This window comes from Parambassis ranga, chromosome 19 (genome assembly GCF_900634625.1).
Source record: "Parambassis ranga chromosome 19, fParRan2.1, whole genome shotgun sequence".
NCBI classification, from domain to species: Eukaryota; Metazoa; Chordata; class Actinopteri; family Ambassidae; genus Parambassis; species Parambassis ranga.
This window is the reverse complement of record NC_041039.1, coordinates 10,756,768-10,784,405: the sequence shown is the minus strand read 5'-3', so window position 1 is coordinate 10,784,405 and position 27,638 is coordinate 10,756,768. Positions and strand designations below refer to the sequence as shown.

General features: G+C 41.9%; 1 protein-coding gene across 6 annotated transcripts in view; it reads right to left on the bottom strand.

Annotated features, from left to right (window-relative positions):
- bahcc1b (BAH domain and coiled-coil containing 1b) overlaps nt 1-19,547 on the bottom strand; it is a 61,730-nt gene extending 42,183 nt beyond the window's left edge. For 4 of the 6 annotated variants that reach the window (XM_028430183.1, XM_028430184.1, XM_028430185.1 and 1 more), the window contains exons 1-2: nt 6,224-6,435; nt 2,716-3,048 (exon numbers count right to left, since the gene is read on the bottom strand). In XM_028430183.1, coding sequence (XP_028285984.1) covers nt 2,716-2,887 — 172 coding nt within the window. In that variant the 5' untranslated portion in view covers nt 2,888-3,048; nt 6,224-6,435. Of the gene's footprint in view, nt 1-2,715; nt 3,049-6,223; nt 6,436-13,248; nt 13,484-19,528 lie in introns of those variants that run through there. The other 2 variants (XM_028430182.1, XM_028430181.1) reach the window with 2 other exon arrangements.
- Between the last annotated feature and the right edge of the window lie 8,091 nt (nt 19,548-27,638).

Sequence of the window (27,638 nt, the reverse complement as noted above, 5' to 3'; positions counted from 1 at the left end):
AAAAACCGTCTGCTGTCTGGGAAATAACACACCTGTTCAATGACAAGCGCTGCCACGCCCTCCATAATACTGCACACCTGTGCTACTGCAGGCTAAACCTAACCCTAACCACACACAAACATACGTACGCAAACACACATACACACTTGCACAACTACTGCCCAGGGGCTAACATCACAGAAAAGGGAGGAAAGAGACTGGAATAAAAGCAAAGCAGTGAAAATGGGAGGGGAATGAGAGACAGACAGACAGACGGAGACAAAGGCTTTCCCACTGCTCCTATCAGTAATCTAAACGCCTGTGTAATATCATTGTGGGGTTTTATCAAATGGGGGCTGAGTCTTATGGCATTGGTATGCGTCTGTCATTCCATCACCTTGTCAAGCGCGACCATATTCAAGCAGACACCATGCTGATCTAAATAAGAGGCTTCAGCAAATTGATGGATTGCAGGTTTTCCAGGATATGAAGAAACGGGGGGAATAAAGAGAGTCTCTTTTTTATTTTCTGAATTTCTGTAACTGATACATTCAGTTTGGTCATGTGAGACTGTAAAAAATGTGTGTGTGTGTGAGATCTGAAACAAACCCCTGTCATAACCACCCCCACCCCCCACTCCTGCCCTGCTATGGCCAACTCGACATCATATCTACCCCCTGTGCCGAGGCCTAGGGCCAGGCATACAGCTTTCTGAATCTCTAAGGGGGGCAAGGACAAAGGTAACCCCCTCCTTCCCATCCTAACCTCCAAGCAAACACACACACACACATCCCAACCCCCCATCCCAAAACAACAATCCTCTATGCCCATCATGTCAGTCAAAACCCCATAAGGGACATGCATGGAGAGTCTGGATATCTGGAATCTCAATACAGTGTCATGCACCTTGAGACCCAGTGAGAGGCCCTCTTGAATATATTTCAATAGCATTATCACCCTGCATTACTATGCTTATTCTCTCTTTCAACATTACAGAATCACTTTTAAATTGGGCCATAATGCATGTCAGCGAGTAGCAATATCAGTCAAAGTGGTATTTAAATCGCTGAGCAGGTTAGATGTGTGTCAGATGCATAAAAATGACATTTTGGTCCAAGTCTAATTTAAAGGAGACGGGCAGTACAAAATATACAAAATAATGTATTAATATAAAATGAATTATGGCCACTTGTTTTTTTTTAAATAATATATTTAAATAAAAAAATCATATAAAACTATAATTGTGTAAATTAATAAATAAATACTATACATTAAAATACATGTTTTTGTAGAATAATTTGTGCAATAAATTTTATATGGATTAAATTGACAATAATAAATTTATTATTATTTTAGGTCATATTTAAAAAATATATAAATATGCATTTTACAAAATGTCAGTAACATTAAAGGAATATTCTAAAAGGGAAAATTCTGACATGTACAAATGGAAACATGAGAGCGTTTTACAAACAACACTCTTTTGTTTTCCAGGTTCTTTTCCTCATAAGCAACCAAGACGAGAAGCGCTTTCTGAATATTTCTGCACAAGACAGTATGTTCAGTGGAAAACTGAAGACACCGTGCAAAATATAAAGATTTTTTTTCATTGTTGCTGCCCTGTAAATCCACTATATTAATAGGTGGAGACAGATGACTCCACACACACTAGATATTATTATTCAATAGCCCAAGTTATAGCGTCTGCATCTGCAAATGATAATTAATGAGATTTCTCATCAGACACGTTTACATTCTCCCAGTTAGTCCAGTGTGAGTACACTGTATGATGATTTTCGAGCAGTCTTTCGTTGGCTCTTTCTCTGTCTCTCTCTCTCCACACACACACACACACACACACCCCTCCCCTATTGAGACAGGATACCAAAGCTACTTGTTAAATCTAATGCATGCACTGTCAACCCATTCGCACCCCGTCACGTCCCCGCTCAATATAGAAACCGGATTTTCTGGTATTACCCGCACCTCTATTAGCTCAGAGCGCCCCTTCGCTCCCCACCACCGCGACCCCAGTCTGCGACCAGTACAAACCAGCATGTGCCCCCGAACCAACCAAAACCACCATCCTCACGGAACCACACATGACGCAGGAGACACTGGCTCAGATAACAGCTTTAACTTATTGTTTAATGGGAAATATAAGCGCTGGAACAACCCAGTCTTAATTAATTATATCAAACGGCAATGATTACTAATTGATGAAACCATATTAATCCATGACAAGATTATGCCTCTAGAATTACTTTATAATCCCTGTTTGATAAAACTAAATATTTCTGAATTATTGAAAGGTTTAAAGTCTTAAAACCAAACAAAAAAGTCAGCCTGTGTCATACATATAAACTTAATCTAATTTGCAAAAGAAGGCAAATTTCCCCTCTGATTTTGCTTTTATGTGAGGCTAACCTGACACGTTACATTTATTTTTCTTGCATTACGCACAGCAAGTAGCCATGTCATAAACAGCCCATTAAATAAAGAAAAACATAAAACTTTTGAAGATGTCTGCAGCTCTTTTTCTAATTTCTAGATTCCCACAGATTAAAACCAGTTTCCCTTCACGATAATTCTGGTGCGTCTTCAAAGAGGTTCCCAAATTTGCAATATGGAGAACATATGCTTCAAACAAAAGAGAGTATAGATGGTTTTTGTGTGTGTGTTTTTTCCTCTACACTTGCCATTCATACACGGACAAGAAGTGCATTCAAAACTAACCTGAGTGCGGACCCATGGAGAGGTGGGATGAGTAGTATTTCCCGGGCTGATAGTGTGCGGGATGCTGTACGGAGCCGTGGCCGCCTGGCGCCATCCGAGACGCGGCGCTGTGAACCAGGGCGCTCCGCTCCGTCAGGAGGTGGTGCGGAGGAGCGAATTCTCGGCTTTCCATTCCGATGAGAACCGATAAATCCCAAATCCAAAGTAAAATCCGGAGGCACCGAAGGTTTTCAGGCACCCAGATGCAAATAATCCCTTTTATGAACTTCGGGCTCCCCTCGCATTGAGCGGAGTTTTGGCTTTGCAGGGTAGAAACTGAGTCCCCGTCATGTCCTACAAAAGACAGAGCAGGAGACGAGTCAAAGCGCTGACAATAATGAGCCAACCAGGGATGTAGCGCAGAAGAAAAGGCTGAGCTGACACACAGTCACTCTTCATGTTTAGACAAACAAGCAGTATTTACAAAAAGCTATTTAAATTCCACAAAAGCAAACATTTACATATTTTCTTAAATACTTTGGCACTTCGTTACTTTTCAATAGCGATTTGTGTCAGTTCAGGAAAAGTGCGTAAAGTCTGACCTGTAGATGGAAAAGGTGGGTGAACTGACTTTAGGTGGATTTACACTGCACAACATCGTTGGCCCCAGCAGAGGAACCCCCACCCTCCCCCCTACTCCTCCTCCTCCTCATCCTGTGTCCAAACACGATGCAAATAACGCAAACGAGAGCGAAATAAAAGAAAGGGAAAGGGCAGGTTTTGCTCAGGTACAAACAAATGGAGGATAATACAGTACAAGAGTTTGTCAAAACAAAAAAAAAGCTCTTTCAGTGAAGAAGGTGTCGTTAAATCTTCAGACCCAACAAGGACTGGTCATAAACAAACTGGACCTCGGGTCTCTTGCACTAAAACCTCCAGATGTGCACGGAGCAAAGATGCACAAAAAGTAGGTTTTATCTTCATGGCGGTTAAAATAAAACCCAGAAAAAGGACATATATTACTGCTTCGACTAACGCTTCTTACTTAAACAAATCGATACTTGTAGCAAAAGTCAACAATTTGTCAGAAAATCTGATCTCTTGACCAGGCGCCTTGCGCCACTTTAGAAGAAACCTTTTCCAAATGTCTGTTTAAAAACGCAAGGTGATCTATGCTGCGCGTCTAAATTACACTCGCCTGCTTTTTATGTATATACCAAAGTTGTTTCACCGCCACTGTTTGACTTTTGGCACCACAATAATCAGGATTATTATTTGTGGTGTGCTTATTAATGAAAATGGCGATGAAGCAGCTTTTTTCGGCGTCAGCAGCAGTGGCCCCTCGCCTCCTGACAATGGCAAGCACCATGCATCTCTGCTACACACACACACACTGTACGTATAGGCAACACTGTAATCACACACACACAAATCAAATCACCTTTGTGCTACAGAGCGAAAGAGAAAGGCAATAAACAGTGAAATAGACGAAATCATTGACTTTATATGTATACCTTATAGTCTTGGTCATTCACTTAAATAGAGCTCCCTATGATGCTGGTATAGGGAGATTTGGGTGCCTGCGTTCACCAAACACACCTCAACAGTCCATCTATCTATTAGCCTTTTAATGCATGGCACGTCCATCTAGCCCTCTGTAGATGTTGATAGCACCTCCCAGGAACCAACGATAAAGGAACAAAGAAAATATCAAATGCTCTGGTGGAACAGGGGCTTCTGAAGTGCATAAGAACATAGCCTGCGTGAGCAAGGAAATTCAAGTCTTCCTTAAACACACACACACTCCTACACACTCTTTCACACACACGCTGCTTAAGGAACTTTTAGGAATTGTGTTTTGAGGGGAAAATTCTCCAAAGTTTCGCAGCACACTAAATGAAGTGCGTCTCAAGCATAAAATATCCAAATGCTTCCCATAAGGATATTTAGCCAAACTGTCAGTGCCTGTGAATAATTTAATTTTCTTTTCTTGTTTTTTTTTAATCAAGTCGTTTCTTTTGATCGCATCTAGTCGTCAGCAAGAGGAAAAATGAGAGGGAGAAACGCTGGTTGCTGCAAGCGCACTGGGAAGGCAAAATGGACTCTCTCCTGTCCCCTAGGCTGTGAGAAACAATGGCCCTTCTCCACGGGACATCAATCATAAACCACTCTCCTCTGACATTTGTCTATACATTTTTAAATTTTCAGGCCGTAAACACACGTCCTGTGTGTTTACATTCCACGTCAACAGAGAGCCACTCAGGCTACATTTAACAACCTGAATCTAAATCCCGTGTTATCGTGCGCCACGCAAACAAAACGGCGTGAGCAGATCGCGAGTAACAGTTTGGGAAAATGATCATTTGGATCTGCTGTAGAGAGAGAGAGAGAGAGAGAGAGAGAGAGAGAGTGTGTGTGTGTGTGTGTGTGTGTGCGTGCGTGCGTGCGCGTATACGTGGAAGGCGTTCAGACTTCCTTCCACTCTACTCAGACTCCCTCAAACCAATACACACACACACCTCCAAAACACACACATCACTGCCCTGTAAAGGGTCAAACTATCGTCAGACGAAAATCCCCTTACAAAAGTAACCACTGCTGGCCAAGACAACATTACATCAACTTAACACAAAAGCCAGCAAATCCGAAAAGAATTGTCAGATCTCACACAATTGAGGTTTGAGCTAAAAATACACCCTTTGTGTGATTTGAAAAGGTTATAATAAATCATAAATGTGTGGAAAAATAAAGGGAATTAAAAGGCATTTACTTTTGAAGTGGTTTGGGATCAAAGGCCAACTCATTGCCCTCAACAATTTTGCAATAAAGTAAAGTCACAAAGCATAACAAGTGCACTAAATCCGGATATTCAAAGGCCGGCTGAGCAGGAGAGACAAGCCCGGCTGAGCCGAAGACAGCCCGGCGTCTGCACAGCCTTCATACCGAGGGAGCACTGCAGCTTGCAGTAAACCTCCCCGTCTCCTCCTCCTCTCTCAAACACACATTCACACACAAAAAGGAACTAACAAAGAAATTATCTATTATTTCTAGTCTACATAAACTAATTCGCGAAGAGGTTTACTAACAAGCAAAAATGTTTTTGAGCAGCCTTAAATGAATTGGAAACACACAAATAATCAGGCTGCGAAGAGAGGTCAAATCAAAAAGTGACACACACACACAGACACACACAGTCCAGAGCTCAGCCATGCACACTAAACAGGAGAGGGCAATGAAATAAATCCCTCAAAACACAGCAAAATCGTAAGATCTGTTGCTTTAACGCATTTACCGTAAAAATGATGTCTTTTATTTTTCTGTAACGCAAAGAGCAGGCATGTCAGTTTGCATTTTAATATCTACTCTCCAAAGGTGTGACAATGAATAGCAGGGTATTTGAAAAAATATCAGTGATAAAACGGTAAATTTACATCATCGATTCATGCATGAGAGGCTTGAAGTTAAATAGTCATTCAGCTCAAATCAGTAAGGATAGCAACACACAGGTGTAAAATAAAATGCTACTTACTGGTAAGTTATATCCATTGTGTGGCGAGTTGTGTATAACGAAAGAAAAAGTACAAAAATATTCAAAGAGAAAATCCCCGAGTCGCAGAGATGAAACATGTGGGATTGATTACATCCTATGCTGCTGCAGACTGTGCTGTGCAGTCAGTTGAGGTATGGGAGAGACGCATCGTAGAAGTTCAGGCTTGTAGTGAATCGAGGCTCGTTCATGCAGCCGGAGACTCAGACACGCCGGGAGGAGGAGGAGGAGGAGGAGGGAGGAGGAGGTAGAAGGTTGAAGGGGTGTGTGTGCGGGGAGGGGTGGACGCGCAGGCCTATTGGTTTGAGAACGACAATGTGAAAGCGTGCCCGTGAGGCGCTCCCCCACCTCCGCCTCCACCCCACCCTTCCCTTTTCTACCCCCCTCCACCCCCTCGCCACACACACACACACACACACACACACACACACACACTTCTCTTCGACGGGAAACACAAGCTGCTATTGGCTGCTGCGCAGAGCCAATGAGAAAGCCACCGGGGCCGCGGAGCGAAACGGCGGGCGTTTGATTTGCAACCCTCGGCGCACTGCGTGCGCAAGCAAATGCGAGGAGACAGGCGGCACGGCTCGGCGCTGTTCGCCGTGGAGAGAGGAGAGGAACTAGCGCTGCCTGCACTTTCTGATCATGGTGGAGAGCAAACAGCATCTAGCCTATTCTGTGTGATCCCACTGCAGAGGAGTTCAAATGCTGCCTGTGCTCTGAGCGGGCTCTATCGTTATTTTGCTGTGTGACAGCGATGATGTGATGGTTTTATTGATGCTCCTTTAGGGAAATCCGCTTTTACACTTGCCCCACTGCACGTGTTTCACTAAATAAATCCTTGTTAGGAGAATGTGTATCTGCTTTATTGGACATGTAGGCTATGATTGCAGCGTGAGACATATTACACACATAAAATAGGCTGTAGTAGAAAATCTGGACTTGCAGCGCTTCCGTTAACAGGCCTGAAGTTACGTGTAAATTTAATATAGTTAATTTGTTCACTGGAAATCAAATTTTATTTCTGCTACACCCATAAAGCTAAAACTTTTTTAATAGCTAGTGCTCTTCTGTCAGCTTTTGATCTGTAAACACTTTAAAAAGGTATCTGTCATATAACAACAGTCAGGCTCAAACGGACAAAGGGTTAAGTTTTAAGCTTTTATTGCATTTATGTGGAAGGCTGTATGTGACCTGAATAAACAACATAGAGGCTATTCAATATTTGTTATTTTATTTCTCGCTCACACACACACACACACACACACACGCTCACACACGGACAAATTGAATCACTGCGTAATTTGAAAGCATTACTGTCCTCGGGGTTAGCCCTGCGCACGGTTCACTAATTTAGCCAATTAAAAGTGGAAGGATATGGGCTTGTGTGTTTCCATGTCGAAATATATGAGCTGCTATAGGCTAATATTCCCGTCCAGGTTTGTTTATACGTGGAGGCAAAGGGTTAAAAACTCAGGGCTTCATCCTCTCCACGTTCCTGATTGGTTGGCGAGCTGCCAGAGCGCTGTCAATCACCGAGTGTAAACAAGGCTCTGATTGGCTGCTGGCCAGTCCGCACTGGGCTGCCTGAAAAAAGCAATTACTGCCCCTGCGGTTTCAAGGCGGCCCCGCGCTGAACGATGAAAGGAGATAAGGAGGGGCGGTTTCAAGGCGCCCCCCACGGCGAACCCCGTTGGCCCCAGAGCAAAAGGAGAGTCAAGAGTGACTAAATCAAAGGGAATACGGTAAAAGGGGGGAAATTACACGTTGTATTAAATGTAGAGGCTAGATTTGCGGAATGGTGCAATAACAACTTTGTGTTTAGAAAATGGAGGAAGAGAAGAACGGCAAGAAGAACCGGAAAACATCTATTGCGCTGCAGTGAGGGGAGCTCTTTTTTTCCACAAATATGGAGGGAGAAAAGTTTTTTCTCGTCAAAGGAGACGATGGACAGAGAACCGTGTAGGTTTGTTAAGAAAAATCTAAACGTTACAACAGTGACAGCGCTGGTTCTTCGGGAGTCAGCTCTCATTGTGCTGCTGCGCATAAACTGTAGAGCGAAACTTTTTATTGCCAATAATTAAGTGGAGATTTCCAGGTTTGCGCAGGACCTTTAAACTGATTTCTGCCATGGAGGAGATTGTGCAAGCAATTTTACCTATAACTTATTTTTATTTTCAAATGTAGCACACAATATAATAAAGAATAGAAAACATTTTTAAAAATATAATAAAATGTTTGCCAAACGTCAATAAATTAATAAGAAAAGAAAGCTAATCCTTTCAGCTGAGCCTGTCCAAATCTGAACACACACCTCATAAATTAGCCTACAATGCGGACTTATAGCCTACAAGTGATGTCCCTTTACATTAAAGCAGAGACTGTCCTCTCTCTCCTTTGCTTTGGTCCGGCCCCAAGCAAAACACACAGGGAAAAATAAGCAGACCCAAGCTGCTCTGTTGCAGATTACAGGTAGATTACAAAACTGTATATATGCAATGAGCGAAAGGAGACTTTCATCTATAAAGTGCAATTAATTGATACGTATATAATTCAAATTCAAATAATACCAAAGAGAGCAGCTTTATCACGTCTGTAATTAGATAATCGTTGCCGTCTTTTCCCATTTACATAGCAGCCTGCATGCCCAAGCCCTGACTGCATGCGCTCTCCATAGGCTTCAGCCACCACGTGTCTACACACACACACACAAACAGTAGCCTGCACAAAAAGCTCATATCTACTAATTTTGTGCAGACTTCTTCTAGAGCAAGAAAAAAACCTTCAGAATTGTAATTTCTGCATTAAAGCGTATTAAGGTGGCACATTCGCGTATATTTATGTGTGCACCCTAAAATAATTGTTAAAATAGGGGTGCTTACATATTGGATATTTAGTCTATTTGCCAACAGGTTTGCCTTTAAAAAATCTAATAAAATAATAATAATAATAATAATTTTGCTTTTTGCATCAACTCTTACAGTGAATAAGAAAAAAATCAGTGCTGTCACTCCTGATTCCAACACGGCTTGTCAGGAATCAATGCCAGGAAATGTCCACAGTCTGCAGCTACAACATGCAGCCATAACACACATAATGTATTTGTAGAATATATGTTTATTATGACATGACTTGGTTTTTAGCTCTTTCCCCCTGACTGTGTTGTCCTCAGCACTAATGACAGAGGGACAATAAAGAATCCTGTTCCGCAGCTCACAAAGGCGAGCCGCCACTTAAAACAGAAATCTGCATTTAATTTATTTAGTGACAAGGAAAAGCCTTTTATAGGTTGATTTTTATTGGTTCTTTTTTCATTTAAAAAGGGGGGGGGGTGGGGTGGGTGTGTGGATGAGTGTGACTGTGTGTGGAGAGAGGGAGAGAAAGCATAACACACACACACACACACACCCATCCTCCTCTGGTCCGTGTGCCAGCGCGAGCTACCCTATACGGTTGGGGGAGGAGAGGAGGGGGGTAATTAATGCGGATTGACTGATTGCTCTTGAAACAGACCGGTCCTGCGCGCGGATTGTCCTCGAGCAATGAGGCGTTCCTGACTGACACTTTCTACCTTCCCTTCTTTGCTTCCTTCTTCCCTTTTCTCCTCTCCTCTCTCGCTCTCTCTCTCTCTCCCCTTGTCTTCTGGCGCGCAAGCCTCTCGATCAGACCCGCTTTCCTGACGTCCCGCTCGGCCAGCCGAGCCACTTTTCTCTCTGCTGTGCTCAGCTCTGGAAATGTGGCGTCACAGCTTGAAAAACAAACAGAGCGCGCCAGCATTATTTATAGCTTATTTTATGCTTTTGTTTCCAACACCATAATTTTGTGTAACCTAACATACATTCCTTTTTTTGAATATGAACTGCACTGCAACTTTATATCACGAGTTATGTCTCTATAAAAGAAAACACGAATACGCCGTTTTACGCACGTGAAAAAAGTGGATAGCTGAAGTGAGACTCCGCTGCTTCTCTCGGCATTAATTGAATAAACTTTTGGACGTCTAAAATAGGACCACATTTAAAAAGGCATAACTCACGGTCAACGGGAAACACATTGGTGAGGCTGGTTTTAAATGAGGTCCAAATGGAGAGCTGTCTCCACGGGAGGCCCTCTATACAGGGCAACTATGCTATTCTCACCAGATATTTCTGATAGCCCTTTAATGATGAGAATTTCCAAACAGGCTCGTTCACCAGGGAGACGCCCCGGCTATCTAAGGTGGTGCAACCCCACGAGACAATAGAGCCATATTAGAGTAGAAAAGAAATGCAGAGCTGCCAAGCTTTGGACTGTGTTATGAAAAACAAGGCTGTTCTGTGCGCTCTGGGCGTGTAGCAGTGGTACAGCGTTCAGAAAGCCCTTGTCTTTATTTTTGGTGACCGACACATTGTAAATATCGACGACGTCGTCCATAACGACAGAAGAAGACGTGATGAAGTCAGAAGTTGACTGGACACATAAAAAAAACAACGTGACCTTTCCTTCTCTGTGTGCGCTGGACAGATGCTGCTATTTTCTGATCATCCTGACAGATAGGCTGCAGTGGAGCTCCTGCCTCACAACCAGCCCGGAAATGGTTGGCATGAAAAATGAAACGACTAAATGTTCTCCATCTTTAAAAGGAGTTGTAAAAAAGAAACGTAGTGTGAGTGTAGGACTAAAGGCATCTATCTCCAGACACCTTCAGATGGAGGTTGCGGTGGAGGAAGATGATGATGATGGTGGTGACATAGGGAATGGCTTGGGCACCAAATTAGTACCTGTCACGCAGCCATATATCCATATAACCAGCACCAGGCCTGTATGGATGGCATAAAAGCACCAGTATCTATTTATGGGCCATCAAAACACGCAGGTGGAGGCTTTAATTATCATTACCATTTGAACATAAACAACCATAACGCGCCAGTATTTGCGCTGTTGTGCACTGTAAGCTCATGTGTCGTTTATATTCAGACGGGAAGAGGTGAATCGTAACAGTCACTGAAACGTCGATATTTTACAAGCAAATAACGGGATTAAATCTGTCGTGTGTCTGACGTGCGATGCACCACCTCAGCTCAATTTGTGTATTTATCTTCCAAAAAAAAATCGACAACACTTCCTCCTTTTGCCAGGGAGTGTAGACTTGCACACTCACGGGACGTTGAAAATGATCATAAAGCAAAGATAATAAAACACGTGTTGTTCTATTTGAAATCTCTAAACAGAACCGGGTTCACAAGGCGCACAAGGCGTTATACTGTATAACACTGAGTGTCTGCAGGACAGGCTGAGGGGTCAAGAGGTCATCTCACATTCTGCAACTGATTGAACTGGTTCAAAAACAACCTCTTATTTTGCAACAAAGGTTTTTAAATGTTTTCAGACTTAGATCATGCTTTAGTGAAGAACCATAAACTGACAAAAACAGGGTTTGTCAGAAAAACTATAAACACATTTTAGTCATCTTGGAGTCAGTTGCTCAACCATCTTGGTCTTATTTTGACCATATTTGCTGATTACACAGATCACATCACTGCATGTGAATCACCCCTCAACAAAACCAGTAAACCACCATTTAACCTTTAATTAAGTTATTTCAAATGTTTTGCACTAAATAACTGATCACATAGTTTAACTTTCAAACCCAAAGGGGAAAAAGTTATATCAAACAGGGCTATAAACCAGTCATGCCCACTCTTATGTTCAATAACCTTGCTGTCCAAAAGGTTTTGGCTTGTGGAATATGCACAATAAAATGAAATAAAAGGATTTTTTTTGTTTTGGAGATAAAATTCAGTGTTCAAACAAGATTAAATAAAATGCATGTATATATAAATTATGTCAATCTTCCTTCTCTGGAAAACCTTTATTTTCTCTTACGCAAAATAGAAAAACTTTGTGTGGGCGTGGACTTCAGTCTATCACGTTCAACACAATTATTCATAAATGAGACTGTGAATAAGCAATCTTTACGTCTTTGTATTAATTTTTTTTAATAATCATATTGTCAAATAATGTAAAAAAACACGGATAGAGAAATCCTATTTATTAATTAACTAGTATTATAAATAATAATAAAGATAATCTGTCTGTTACTGTCAAAGAAAAGTAATGAAAAGTGTTGGGAATTTTTTTTAAAAAAAGGAGAGAAATCCCTGCATCAATATCTAAATCCAGGCTCAGTCAGCTTCGCAACCTTTGTCTTTACTGTCACTTTATCAAACTAAGTCAAAAATCAGAGGGATTTTGCCAACGTGTTGCCAAAGCTCTCACTGTGCGTGTGTGTGTGTGTGTGTGGACACAGCACACATAGACAGACAGTGAGAGTGAACCTACAGTTTCCGCGTGTAACTTAATATAACATAACTAAGCCTGACAAACTAGTATAACACCCAACTCTGATCAACTGAAGAAAGTCACACTTCATGGGATTCAGTCGCTGCGTAAAGTGTGTGCGTATCACTACCCCCCCCCCCCCCCAACCCAGAGGCCCCAACTGACAAACTTTCTTACATTAACTATGTCTATTCAGTGCTCACTCCTGAAAGACATAACGCATGCATCCATATTTGTCTATCATCAGGCAGTTGTGGGACTAAAGCAAAAAAAATGTCAACATTTGTTGGAAACATACCGATTGCGCAGAGTTTTGCGTAAATGAAGAGTAGCGTAAACCGCATAATCACTGCCTATAAACATACAAAGATAAATAAATACATTCATGGACACACAGTGAAACTTGGAACTTCGGCGCAAAACCCCGTTTGGGTTAATGTTTAGGCTGACCTAAAAAAAATGTCAAACTCCGTAAAAATGCAGTTTTTAATTTAAATCAGCACGTTGACAACGATTAAACACATACAAAATTACAGCTAAGAAACAGCTGCCTCCACAGAACACACAGTTTAAACTGGAATACAAACACCCAGTGTTTATTCCTCCCTAACTCCTGAAAACGAAAAAATCCTGCATCTACGCGCATTCAAATGTATGTAAACTTAAATAGCGCTCCGCTTACTTACACATTAACTCTTTGCTGAATGTATCCACCGAGGGATTTTCCCCCGATTACAAGCGCCAGATCCTGTCGATGTGAGCCTCCGTGAAGCTGTATAATAGCAAATTTATGTCTGGATGACGCGTCCCCTCTCTCCCACAATGGAGCTGAAGCGCTGACATTAAACAGAAAATTGATGGAGAAACTCTCCCTTTCCCTCTCCCTCTCTTTTCCCATGCACTCTCGTCTCGTCTAGACTAGAAGCTTTCCTGCATTTTCCGTTTTTATCAGGGGAGGGGGCAAAGGGACATCATCAAGCATGCTTATGAGTTACACACCAGGAATACACCCACAACAACAAAGGTGTAAGCTGCCAAAACTGGCTTCACGCACATTTACGCACCCAGATACATAATCTCTCTTTCTCTCTCACACACACACACACACACACACACACCTTTTTCTATTTTTTGTTTTCATTTGTGATTTTGCTAAACCGGATCTATGCATAAAAGTGGAGCATGAGGAGGAGGAGATAGGAGGCCCGTCACTCTTTCTTCGTGTATCTTTCTTGATTTTCAGAGAGAGAGAGATGTTGCAAGTGAGCTATGAGGTTTTGGATAGTCATTCCTTTGTGTGTGCATCATGTCTTTAACCTATACCCTGCAGACCACACCAAACTCCTTGTTTTTATTTGCGGAATAGTTTGAGTCTGGCATGGAAAGGTGCAATCAGTCCTTCTCTGGAAATCTAATTGATATCTGTTTATGGTGGCGGTAGTTTGGCCGAATGATAGGCCCTAATTACCGCCTGGAGGTCACAGATTACCCACCTTTTTCAGATTTACCACTTGCTACATCAATGTCTGTTATATGTGTCGCTGTCTATAGCTGTTCTCCAGAGTTTCAGAGGAATTCTGTTCTTTACATGACGGACCGGCGCAGGCACACACTGCCGTGCACACACGGCTTCAATTGTAAGAGCGCTATAAACATTTAGCACGGGCGTTAAAGAGTCCGCGGCATTTCTGCGCGTTTAACCCAACAGCCATTGATCGAGTCCAAACGGTCCAGACAAGTTTGCGCGTAAAAGTGGATTTATCTCCCTCGTTGTCTCTCCACAGAAAAGGGAGCTCGGTCTGCTTCGCCGTGTCGCCCATGACTATAGAAACAAAGACAGACTTTCAAACAACTGTGCGGTGAAAACACATGCAAACACCGCTATCGTAGAAGATAAAGCGTAAACCTGTGCGTAAAATAAATGAGACGCAGGTTGTAAGAGAATGTAGAAGACGCCAAGTTGAAATAACTCAAGTTTAGAAATAATCGCGGAGTAATAATTGCGGTGAGTGCTGAGAGTCTCCTGCCCTCTTTCTCAAACAAGACCTCAGCCTCGGTTTTCTCCTCTTCTCCCCCTGCAGCCCCCACTGGCTGCCCCGCGGGTCACCGCTTCAGGAGCACCACGTCACCACGTTAACCCCTGCATCACCGCGTCAGGGAACAGAAGCAGGGCCGACAGCCTTGTGGGTTTGTACGGAAGGAGGGAGGAGGGGATCCTCAAACTGGGGTGCGGGGACCTCCGGGCACCCTGAAGGGCGGGTCCAGGGTGTCTCCGGCAAAAATGAGGAACAGGTTTCTTTTCATTTATTTGATTTCACCTCACTGCAGCACAGAGTAACAGCTGTAATTAGTCTGCAGGAGTTGCGCTTTTCTCTGAATGTTGTTTAAGTTATTGTAATTTAGGCAAATGATCATTCCAAATTTCAAACAAATCAAAATCTCACCCCTTTCTGGACATATAAATGCAAAATATGACTTGACGACACAATGACCTCACAATAGGCCATGTGGTCCCAAAACAGAACTGATTTTTGCTTGAAACAAAACAAAGTGAAAACCTTGGACAACATGACACCAGACATTTCCATCTTACAAGAAATATGCTTTACCAGCCCCAGTAGGCAAATCCACTTAAACAAACTCAAAGTTCAAGCAAAGTAATTCTATTATGACTTTTCCAAACCACTACTGACCTCACTGAAAAATAGAAACTATTCTCAAGACCAAGAGCAACAATACACGCATAAATCCTTCCAGTATGGTTTTGGCTTTACCTTTGAAAGGATTTATGGGAAGGGGAAGTGGGTGGGTCACAGAACACCCCACCCACCAGAGAACATGACCTTCATTTGTGTGTTATGGCCAACTGTTGCATTGTGGGTCCTGCAGTTCCTCTATATTGTAAAACTATTTTACCTCACATTAAAATTACAATGATTCTTATTACATGTGTCATTTTTATTTAGGTGACAACCCATTTTACTACTGAAGAAAAAACTCCCTGGTTCCCTTTTCCTATTTATTCATATTTGAGGAATACATGGAGCCTCTTCTCTGCTTTCTATCTCTCACAGCACCTTCCCTGATCTGGAAATGTGTCTCACTTTTTCCAAAAGACATCACATAAACTCTGTTCTCCATCCCTGGTCCTTGTCTTTCAACCAAAACTTCAGCTTAACTCACACTGACCAGTTAAACACCCATCCATCCATCTCAGCTCATTTGAACCAACGCCTGCAGCCTGAAATTGCACACCTCCCCTCCTCATTAGAGCAACCCTAAACAAGGCCAGTTTACAGCTAAACCGCCTGACTGGTCCAGGGTGTCTCTGCTCCCACACTCTGCTTGTGTTGGGTAAACACACCTCAATAAGATACTATCAGAGGTGTCAGGTGGCTTTGTATTCCTTCACACACTGAGCATGAGCACCTGTTGGAGCAAAGTTAGTTCTTGTGGCCTCGCACATTCTTTGCCGAGTGGGTGTAAAAGTCTTTAAATAGAATTTGAGGTCATTTATAAAAATGCCACACTGTATGTTATTATGTAGCAAACACGCATACACAGGAAACATCTGTAATATTCATTACAGCAGCTGCAAAGAAGACAATACTTATCCTTTTGTCATGTGTGTTTTCCTTCAGTCTTTTAAGCCCATCATGATGTTGCACACATATAGCCGTATTGATAAATGTGGACAAATGTTTGAGGTTTACTCTGAAGATGTGATGCGATGCTTCTCATTTGAACTGGTGTAATACAGTTGCTCATTCTTAACCCTGTATGAAGAACGAGAGCCTGCATGTGTGTGTATATGGACCCCTGATATTTGTGTGTGTGTGTGACACAGCTGTGATAGGTTAAGAATCAGACGTTAAACCTGTCTCTGGTCCCAATTTGAGGCCAGCTCCTCTTTGGCAAATGAAAAACACTTCAAGGTGCCACCGGACCTAAAGATGGTGCCGGTTTCTACAGTTTACATGGTTGTGTGATTTTTTTTTTTTTAAGGTTGGTTGCCCTAAAGGCAAGTGCACAGCACACATTCACACAACCATCCAGACGACCACTTTATAGTTTATAGAGGCTTGATGACCCTAAAGGTGAGCCAGGCTGAACACCAGAGACAGCCAGTGAGAGAGAGAGTAATGGATCTTGGGATATAAAATTCTTTAATCTTTCTCTTATTGTAATGCATATCAGTCATAAAAGAGTGTTACATCTCTGGACACACAGTGCTGCCTTTATCTTGAATCTTCCATGTAGGTCTTCACTTCTCTACGAGTTATGGCCTGTATGCATATTCTATGAAGCAGCATTAAAACGCAGCGTGCCCAAGTGACAAACAGAGACATCTCTTAAACGTCATGCCATGCCCCCCGCCCCCTCCGCCATGCCATCGTCCATCCATCCTCTTCTTTCTAAGCTTTTTTTTTATTGCAGCTGCTAATGTAGTAGCCAGAGCAGAAACAAAGCTAGCTTTGTGACTCCCCCCCACCCACCCCCTCCTCACTGTCTGCTGACGTGTTCGCTTGTTCTCCATGTCATCCCCTAGCCCTTGTTCCCCTTCCAATCTTTCACTAAAAACTTCTTTTCTTCCTTTTATAATTTTTTCTCTCCCCCCACTTCTCCTCACATCTGCAGCAGCATCACACGGCCTGGCATGGCTGGCCCGGAGAGTCATGTGATCTCAGCACTGGCTGCTGCCTATGGGAGAAGAAAAGGGAAGTGTGTGTCGAAATCCATTTTTGGTCCAGCTGGGAGGTCAGAGGTCAACTCAACTCCGATCCAATCAGTTCAAGTTACAAAAGGGCCAAGTCAGTTTTGCTCTATCTTTCCCTTTCTTCTACTACTTCTTCCTCTACTTCTTATTCTCTTTCTGACCATGAGATGCAAAGACCTCGTAAGAAAACTAATCAACAAAACAGCTGTCACCTCACTACATCTCCCAGAGCGGGACGTAGTTTGTTGGATTCCTTGTTCTGTACATTAAAAAAAAGGGTTGGCAATTTAGAAAAACAAGTTGCACACTTAGTTTAAATCACTGGCAAGCCAGTAAACAAATGTGAAACAAATAAATCCTTACCTTGCAGGTAAAATACAGTTACAGTATCAAAGTTAAACTTCTGGCTTTACTACGCTTCACATTAAAGCTTCACTGAGTAGGTCAGTACAGGAGCAGTTACTCCAGTCCTATGTAAACTGATGCTGCTACAGGTGTAGAATCAGGAAGTACGGGTTCATTGTAGTCTGCTGACAAAGCTTCTTCATCTACTGCAGCCATCTTTCCCAACAACAATAGCTTCTGTATACACCCGTCACTGATCATGAGACTTGAATGTGGCAATACCACAGGCTGAAGAATCGAGTTAAAAGTTCAGGGGGTTGGAAAAAGTGGTTAGTTTATGCATTTTGGGTCATAGTTACTATAATGATTGCTCTGTGTTTACTCTTATTTGAAATAAATGTGGTTCTAAGATAACCCCAATTGCTCGTTGGCTGTATAAGCTAGATGATATATAGATCCATTAGTTCATTTTTTTTAATTTATAATAAATAAAAAATAAAAATCACCTAAGAAACCTAATGCCTCACATACATTGCTGTTTCTCAGTCCTCCTTTACACAGCTGACAACTCTCCAACCAGCATCCTCCCCCATTGTCATCCCATAAAGACAGATATGTTTATGTGGCATGTTGTGGAGGACTTTACGCGAAGCACATGCAATAAAACATCCATCTTACTCAGATAAAATTATTCTCCCTCTCTAAAACCCCCTAGTCTCTCTCTCTCTCTTTCCCCCCTCATCTCCAGCAACAAGTGGCCTCTTCCCCAGATGAATTTTTACATCCAGTCTGCTCCGAGCATGAAGCAAATGTTTGGTGTTTCATTGATTGTGCTCAAGGGTGACAGGTATACGTGGAGGAAGTGGGTTTACTGTGCACAAAAATATAACTTGCACACGCACACACACTTATATACACAAACACTTGCCTTCCCCCCCCCTCTTCTCTTGATCAACCTGAGTGAGTGGGCTACTAAAATAAAATTTTAGTGCCGTGGTAATGTTTCGGAGCAGCATGGCGCCGCAGCTAATGGGGGATCATATCTACATCCCCATTCTTTGCACCCTGCTCCACAAGTTTAAACCCCACGGTGTCTGTCATCATCTCGTGCACCAGGCACGGGATATAACAGGCCAAATGTCTGCACATAAAATGAAAATAGAGTTATAACTGTGATATTTCTGTGTGGAACTTGGTTCTTAAAGGAGGTGGGAAAACAGTCAGTGAGTGTGCTTTGCAGAATTGGTCACAGTGGTTGTGTGGTTTGTGAACCCCCCCCCTTCCCTCCTCACACACAGGCAGGCTTAAACACTCTTCATAGAGGGAAAACAAAAAATAAACATGTTAATTAATGTAGAGTTGCTGTAAGTTACATGCACTGACGTTCCTGCTCATAGTGTCTAAAGAGTGCCTGTGAACATGTGTGTGCAGATCATGTGAGTGGAGCATTATTAGGCCTTTCTGGGGAGTTATCCATTAATTCGGGGTTAAAGTCCATTTGCATCTAGACAAAGGGGACATGGGCCATCCATCTCCATGCTGAGGGGAGAAGAGAGAGAGAGAGAAGGGGGATAACAGAGGGAGGGAAAGGGGGAGGTGTGTGTGTGTGTGTGTGTGTGTGTGTGTGTGTGGTGAACCGTCTTCTTGCAGATAAATCTGCTGCCCTCAGGGGTGCGTTTACATAGGTGAGGACTGACTGTTCTGCAAGCCGAGAGTGATTTATCTGAAAATACCACCAGTAACCACACACACAGACACACACACACTTATAACACTGCACAGAATCAATTCCCTCACTATGGATGATACAGCCTATTTCACTTCACTGTGTGTGTGTGTATTAACACACAGCTGCTCATATGCATGCAAACACTTGTGCACAAAACCAGAAAAGAGCACATTACCTGCACATTCCCATTCTTCTCAACAAACCTTAGATTGTCAAAAAAAGCTAAAAAAAATCTGTATTTGAAAGCGATTAAAAGTTGATTTCATTTTGCAGAGGATTTTGTTTTTAACTGCTGCTGCCTTCTCATCCTGCATGTAGGTCCTCCCTCGCACACTAACAGAAAGGATTTCCTAGCAACGATTATAATGCGCGCGCGCTTCACACACACACACACATACACACACACACACACACACACACACACACAGCGCGCTGGGGCTCCCTCCAGCTATCAGCGTGGGCTTCCCCCTCCTCCTCCCTCCTCCTCCTTTTTCTTCTCCCTCGCTGCCGCTCCGCCGTTGAGGGAAGGAGGGAGAGAGAGAAAGCGAGAGAGAGAGAGAGAGAGAGAGAGAGAGAGAGTGTGTGTGTATGTGAGAGAGAGAGAGAGATCCCCTCTTCACAACTCTCCCCTGGAAGCCTCAAGCTGCTGGCTAGACAGCGCGGTTACACGGGCAGCCTGCCTGCCTGCGCACCGGAATGGACGGTTCGTTTTACGCCAGAGTGGTCACGGAGCTAACGGACGGGAAGATAGGGTGAAAGAGAGCCTGTGTGTACAGGCCGAGGCTCGTTTTGTCGGTGAAAGTCGCGGAAGAAACGAGAAACTGCTGCGTGTTTTTGAAAAGAGGGAGAGGGATGGAATGAGGGGGGATGGGGGAAGCTTGGAAAGCCACGGATTCCCGACAAGTGCGCTTTTATTCAGTGCGTAATGACACGACGCGTCTCTCCGGTGGTTATACCGACGTGCTGTTGACGAGAATAGGAGGAGGTGAAGAAGAAGGAGGAGGGGGTTCAACGTACAATGCTATTCCGGCGAATACCGGAGACGGGTTTCATATCCAGATACTACAACATACACGGGAGCAGAGGCTACAGCCCCATTGCGCGCAACAAGGCACACATGGCACGCCCCCCCACTCCTCCCGATCCACACTGACTGGGAGGCGTTTGTGCTGGGGCGCCATTTTCAAAAGCCTTCTTTGCATATGAGATGTATTTTTGCTGCAGGAGGGCTGCAGCCCATCCTGCCGTCTCATGTTACACACATATCTGCCCGGGAAGAGCGCGGACCGACCGTGGAAAACAAGACATAAGTACGGAGCATTCAACGTGACATCTGCTTTTCTTTATAAAAGAAAAATATTTTTATTGCAAAGGTGAGAAACTTTAAAATTATTCTTTTGGTTATTAATTAAGAACAAACAGCAGGGCAGTGACTGAGGCGTCAGAAGGTTGTAGCTTATGTTAGTAATATCCATATTTTGCTAATGATTATTATTTTCACGTAGTAAAAAATATAAACCGTAATATAATATAATATTTAAAAAAAAATATAAAATGTAGGCTGATTTTAGTTTGTGAGTGAAAAGTATACAAATGCAACTGTTTCACATATGAAATGTAGATTATTTACATGTAATTTTACATTTATGATCTCCCAAATGAATAAATACGTAAATAAATAAATAAATAAGATTTAACATATAAGCCTGTATACGTTTTTGAATTTTTTGAGAAACTACATATTTACAACATATATATAGTTTATTTTTTTAATAAACATTTTACAATTTCACTTTTTTAAAAATTAGGATTAAATTTCATTGAAATATATTTAGTTAATTTTTTTAATTACATTTTTTTTACAAGGCCTAAAATCGCAAGTTAAATTAATCAAGGGCGAGTCCCATTCGCCATGTTGAGATCTTTTGTGTGTGTGTGTGTGTGTTTGTCCAGATATCTTTTTACCTCGCCCTGTATTTTTTACCTAAAATACAAAAGTAAAATAATTATTTATTTCAAAAATATAAATTTTATTAGTAAAACTATATATATTAAATATAGAAAATAATATTTAACTAGAAATCAGTTGCATGAAGCCAAATAAGATTCAAACAATAACCCCCAGCGAATTTGACACCAATGTTTTTTTTGTTTGTTGTTGTTTTTATTTTCTTCTAATTCCTTCCCATTTCTTCGCGTTGTAATGTTTAATTTTAGGTAATTCTTCTCCTGTTTCTTGTTTTGTTTCTCTGATCTGATGTATGTTTTTATTTAAGTCTACAGGCTTCAGACAAAAATCTAAAAATTACAGACTGGCTGCAGGAGCAGGCCTACTTTACATAATTACATGCAGTGGGCTAGTCTGCTCACTTTGAAGAACACGCTTTTAGTCCTACTAATCATCACAGCACGAACAAGAGCAGCTCATTAAAATGCAAACATATTATCCTTATTATTTTATTCGCAGTTCTTGTCATTGGGTTTGAACATTTTTGACAAAAGGCAGGATTCTGCTTTACTCTCAGCGTTCATTTATTTCACAGTCAACACACGGCAGAATACACGGAGTCTGCTTGAGAAACCTGTCATAATGGGAAACAGCTTTAAACAGGCGTTCGTGCTGAGGTGTGTTGAGCTGCGTTTGGCTGGAATTCAGTGTAGTTTGCTCAGAGAAATTACTAAAAAAAAATAGTGACCTGTGCGTTCAAAGCTGCCGGAGTCACTGGAGAAGTTTTGGTGGAGTTAATTCAAAGTGACTGCAGCTGGATGAGCAGCTCTTCTGTGGCAGCACGATGAGGCGATAATAGCAATAACAATAATTACAAGACGCAGACTCACAGGCTAAAAATACAGGCCGAGTATCCACGTTACAGCAGGCAGAGCGTTACTCCTACTTTTTAGATACGTGTGCATTAAAGCTGCTGTGAAACACTGCTATAACTGTAGCACACATAACAACAACAACAACAACAATAATAATAATAATAACTTTAATTATCAAGTTTAATTAATTGAATACAATTTTAAATAAAATCGAGATGTGGTCCCTTAACAGATAATAATAATTTAAAATTTTTATTTAATTGGCAGTCACCTAATAAAGTAGTAATTTCTCTAAAATTAAGTCAAAATAATTACTTTGTTTATTTAGATTTTTTTTATGTTTTTTAAGTTTTGGTTGTGCACCATGCGTTAAAATCTATTCAACTGTTCACTAGTTTTGCTGAACGAACCCAATCAGGTTTAAAGAATTGTATTATTTTTTGTCTTAACTAGATATTATATTTGTATCCTTTTGTTGTGTTATGTTTTACACATTGGACTGTAATGGTTATACCAGAATTATTAAATATAAAACACCACCAGCATCACAGCTTTGTGTATTTGTGTGTTTGTGTAAGCCTTGCAAACGTGAGTTAAAGTATTTAACTGATGACTTTTATTGAATTTAGCTTTCATTTTAAAACAGATGGAATGGGCTCACGGCAGCGGGGCATGATGGGATGTGTCCCTGCTGAGCTGCGTGGCGCTCGGAAGTGCTTTTAGCAGCCAGTCGAGGCTACGAACAGCCAAGTTTGGAGACTTTTTTTCATGGTGTCAAGGAGTTGATTTAGCGGCCTCCTGCAGCCCATCCATATCTGCGTAATTGCGTTGCAGACAATTAGGATGCAGATTAACAAAGTGGTGGGTCCATGAAGTGGAATACAACAGATACACACCATTCATCAGGACGCGCTGGCAATGACGCAATCCCAGTCCAGATAATCAGGTGGAGGTAACTTTTCAGCTCTTGTTTATTTACATCACAATGGAGGTTACCATTGTTTACCTATTATTATTTTTTTATCACTATCATTGAAAACAGACCAGTAAGTGGTTTTACATTAAAATGTGGCCACTTTGCCATTTTGAGAATATGCAGCCTGCTCCACTTTGCATGCCCATTTTCACTACCAGTTGATTGTTTTGTAAGACAGAGGCGGAGCAGAGAGGAGGAGGAGGAGGAGGAGGGGTGAGTTAGTGGTTGCGCACCCCCCTACACAACCACCACCACCACCACCACACACCTCCACCTCCTTCCCTCTCAGCCCCCGCTGCACTGGGATGGCCTGAGAGAGAATCCCCCACCCTATAGAGAGGAGGCACCCAGCTACGAAATACAATACAAACTCAATTAAATGCAGTCTCCGCTGCGATTTACCGCAATGAATGATAAATTGGTCGTCCTTCTCACACTGTAGGATCTCTGAAATTGCAATAATAGGCAGAATCGTTATGTAAAATATGCATAGGGCCACATTAACCAAATTTAGTCCACGAAGGGAAAACTGACTGTCTGTGCCTTTGTTAGGAAATTCCTGCTCAAATAACCAGGTTTGTCTCTAAAAGCGTGTGTTTAAGGTCAAACTGCTACATGGGCTAAATTGCCACATTGTTACCCAAAAGAGAGAAAGAAGGAGAAGGAGAGAGAGAGAGGAGGATGGCCACTTTAAAATAAAAATGTATCTACGACTTCCACGTATTGCGAGAATGCTGAATAATTTTGTGGCTGTCTAGCGTGAAATTAGTACATGGCAAAAGATGGTTTAGCAGTAAACAGTATAAACAATAATTACAAACGCAGAGAGAGAGAGAGACCAGTCAGAGAGGAGGAGGAGGAGGAGGAAGGTGGGGTCTTTACCTGCAGCTCTGGTGCACGAAAGGAGAACAAAACCATGGGAAGTCATTTTAAACGTTTTCTAAACATATCAACATTTAAACCAGACAGTTATGAAGTGAGTGTGAAAATAAAGCTCCAAATGCAGTCAGACCTCAGAGAGTTTTGCTTAATTAATTATATAAATGATTAATATAAAATCTGCGTGTCACTGCTCAGGCTGTGGCTCATATATGGTTACAAACCATGTGTTTTTTAACTAGATAATAAAAAGCCTTCCTTTTTTGTCTGCACTATTTATTTCAACAGAGATATGAATAAAAGTACTATTCGATTGAATTATCATCTGACTGTTAAACTCTGCTGTTAACTGTTAAACTCTACAACTGTTAAATTCTATCAGTGGTTTTGATCATTAGATAAAATCTCAAATTTTTTCTTTTGCAGCCTAAATGTCTCTTTTTGCTCACGAGAAAACCTCAACAAGAAAAAAAACATACACACACGTGTGATAATGAAGTTATTATTTCATGTTAAATATATAAATAATGAGATTTAATTTGAACACACACTGTTCTTTTAATGATAGATTCCACCTGGTGCGTGTGAAAATACGTGAAACCACAAAACTCTTTATGAGTCACATTCACAGCAAATATCACAGTAAGTGGCATCACACTGATTCCAGTTATATGAGGCCCCTGAAGGAGGAGTGAAAGCCATGATGACTAAAAAAAAAAATCAGATTTATTTTTGGTTATTTTAATAGCATCCCTCACCACCACCACCCCCCACCCACTCTTTTTTTTATTTGGTCTATAGATCTCACAGCTTTTTGAGCCGATCCATATTCATGCAGACTTTTAAAACAGGAGACGTGGCTGGTGAGCTACTCCTCCCATCAGGCTCCACTTCTCCCCTTGAGACATTCAACGCATAGTTCAATTCTGTCCTTACTGAGGGCATAAAACAACAAGCCCACTATTCATTTATGAACATATCTGCACATTCCTCTCCCCCCTTTCTCTCTAAACACTGACATTTTCCTCATACAAGCCTTTCTCAATTACCTTGCCGTGCTGAAACACACTAATTAAATAGAAAAATCACGCCAGTCTTTTTGCTCTTTTTCCTCTCTCCCCCTCCTTCTTTTTACAGACACCAGTGTGTTGATATGATGAGACCAAACATGTTGGAACTGGGAGCACAATATTATCTGTAAAGTGAGGAATGACGACCCACTTACACTTTGTAGGGGTGTGTAGGAAAGCTTTTTGAAGACAATGTCAGTTGGGCTTTATTATAATAACGATAAACCTCAAATGAGCAGAATCATAAACAAATCAAATACTACAATTTCAAACAGACATGTCTGATTAAATTTTAAGTCAAACTGCAGGACAAGACAGCTAATATTTAGGTTTTGATGAGTGTGTGTGAACGGCTGTGTATCATGGCAAAAAATATATATATATATATATATATATATATTGATTTTTGCAGTGGCCTGAAAAGACAGACTCACTCTTTCTCTCCCTCCTCTTTATTCCATTAATCTCTCAGAGCGGTGTAAGATACTGGAGGGTTAGTGTAACATTGTGCAGCTCTAATATATTCCAGCCCTCACTTTGCCTGTGGCATCCATATGTTTAATTCCACTACAAATGTTTCAACAGCAAATGAAACGTGTTTCTTTCTCCTGCTTTTTCCTCTCAACATTAGGTTGTGGGAAAAAAAAAAATACTTTCTGTTTCTGCATCTAGAGGGCTTCGTTTGGGTGTGTGTGCTTTTGAAAATGAAGCACGCTGATGCTTTATTTAATTGGTTGTGGACCACCTGGAGTTTTAACATTTCCCCTGGCTGATTTCAGGCTCCCTCAGATCAACTGTGATAGCTGAAGAAAAGACAGATGAAATATGTCATTTGCAATGCTAAACCAATGTAATGTTGCATGTATTGTATGCATTCTTTGTCATGTTTAAACATTTCTAAATAAAGACCGAGAAGGGAAATCTTCCAATGTTGTGCCTTTTATTACTGAAACATATAATCTTTTAGCCTCAACACATGCAAACGGTGAATTTAAAAGGCATCTGTTCACACAATAAACACAAACACATGACCTGCAGGTGTGTGTGTGTGTGTGTGGGTGAGACACTGGACACCATCAACAAGACAGTACACTCTCTGTATTAGTCTCACACAAACACACATGAGGATCTTGTGTGTGTGTGTGTGTGTGTGTGCATGTGCAGAGAGAGAAGAGATGTGGTGACCAGGAAGGAAGGAGGCCTGTGAGGTCAGGAGGGGAGAAAAAGGAGGATAGCAGACTGCAGAGGGTGAGAGAAAGCAAAGGAGTGCGTGCAGGTGTGTGTGTATGTGAAGCAGAGCCATGGTGTCGGGAGGAGGAGGAGGATTGGGGATTCTAACGTGTGCTTCCGGTGCAGAATAGCCCATTCATCATTCTCACATGGTGGGTTTACTTTGCCAGTGATAGAGAAAGGGGTGAGGAGCAGCACTACAGGGGGAATTAATGTGTGTTGGAGGAGGGGCACGTCCACTGAGAAGTGGACCGATGACCAAAGCAGATGTGAAGGTGTGTGCGTGCGGGACAGGGTCAGATTTACTCTTCTCCCTTCACCCCCTGCCTGACTTGCGTGTCATATGCCACCTCTCTATTCCCCCATCTTTACCTACATGAAACTGAAAATAGACAACACACACACGTGCGCGCACGCACACACACAGACAGACTCTCTACATTCCTCTCTAGGACTCAAAATAACATCATGGCAGAAGATACACATTAAGTTGGTCTTGCCTGAAATGACATCACACCAGAATTGTGTGGGTTCAGAGTGGGGTCAGGTGACATAACACATGATCTCGTCATGGTCTCAAACAAACCTCTGCTGCCATGACAACAAAAAAAATATGCAACAGTGCTTAAAAAGAAGAGAAGAGGAGGAGTATGAGGTCAAAGGCTGGAGGAGGAGGACAGATGAGGAGTCACATCCTCCATCAGACACACACATTCACACACACTTCCTCTCAGCCTTTCCTCAGGTTTTTAAATTCTGAATCAGCTCAACTGGAACGCCTGGTGTTTCTCAGAGGCCGCCTGCTGACCTCTGACCAGCAGGATCAGCTGGATTTATGTTAAAGGATGTGCCACAGCCTCCCCTACTGGCCACATACCAAACAGCACTCTGATCTGGAATCATCTGAATCTACTTAACTAAACCAATTAAAGGATCTGTATGATAAAAAGACAGCAGTGGAGGTGAGATCTGATGGAAAGTGTTGTTTTTTTATTCTTTAAGGGGAAATGGTGAAGGGTGAGGGAGGGGACACTGAAGCGAGGTCACTGCTGTAAGTGGGAATTGGGAACACCTGTGGGATTCTGGGATTCGTCATATCATAGACATGCATGAATAATACACTGATGCAGTGCAAACGTCTCTCCACACACACACACACACACACACACACACAATCCTTTGACCTTGTTTAGGGTCACTTTAAGGGGGACTAAAATGAGTTTCAAATGTTCACATTATTTATTATTGGGTATCATCTCAGTGTACAAATCCCTTACAGATGTTAGCCTCTAGTGCATGCCTGTGTG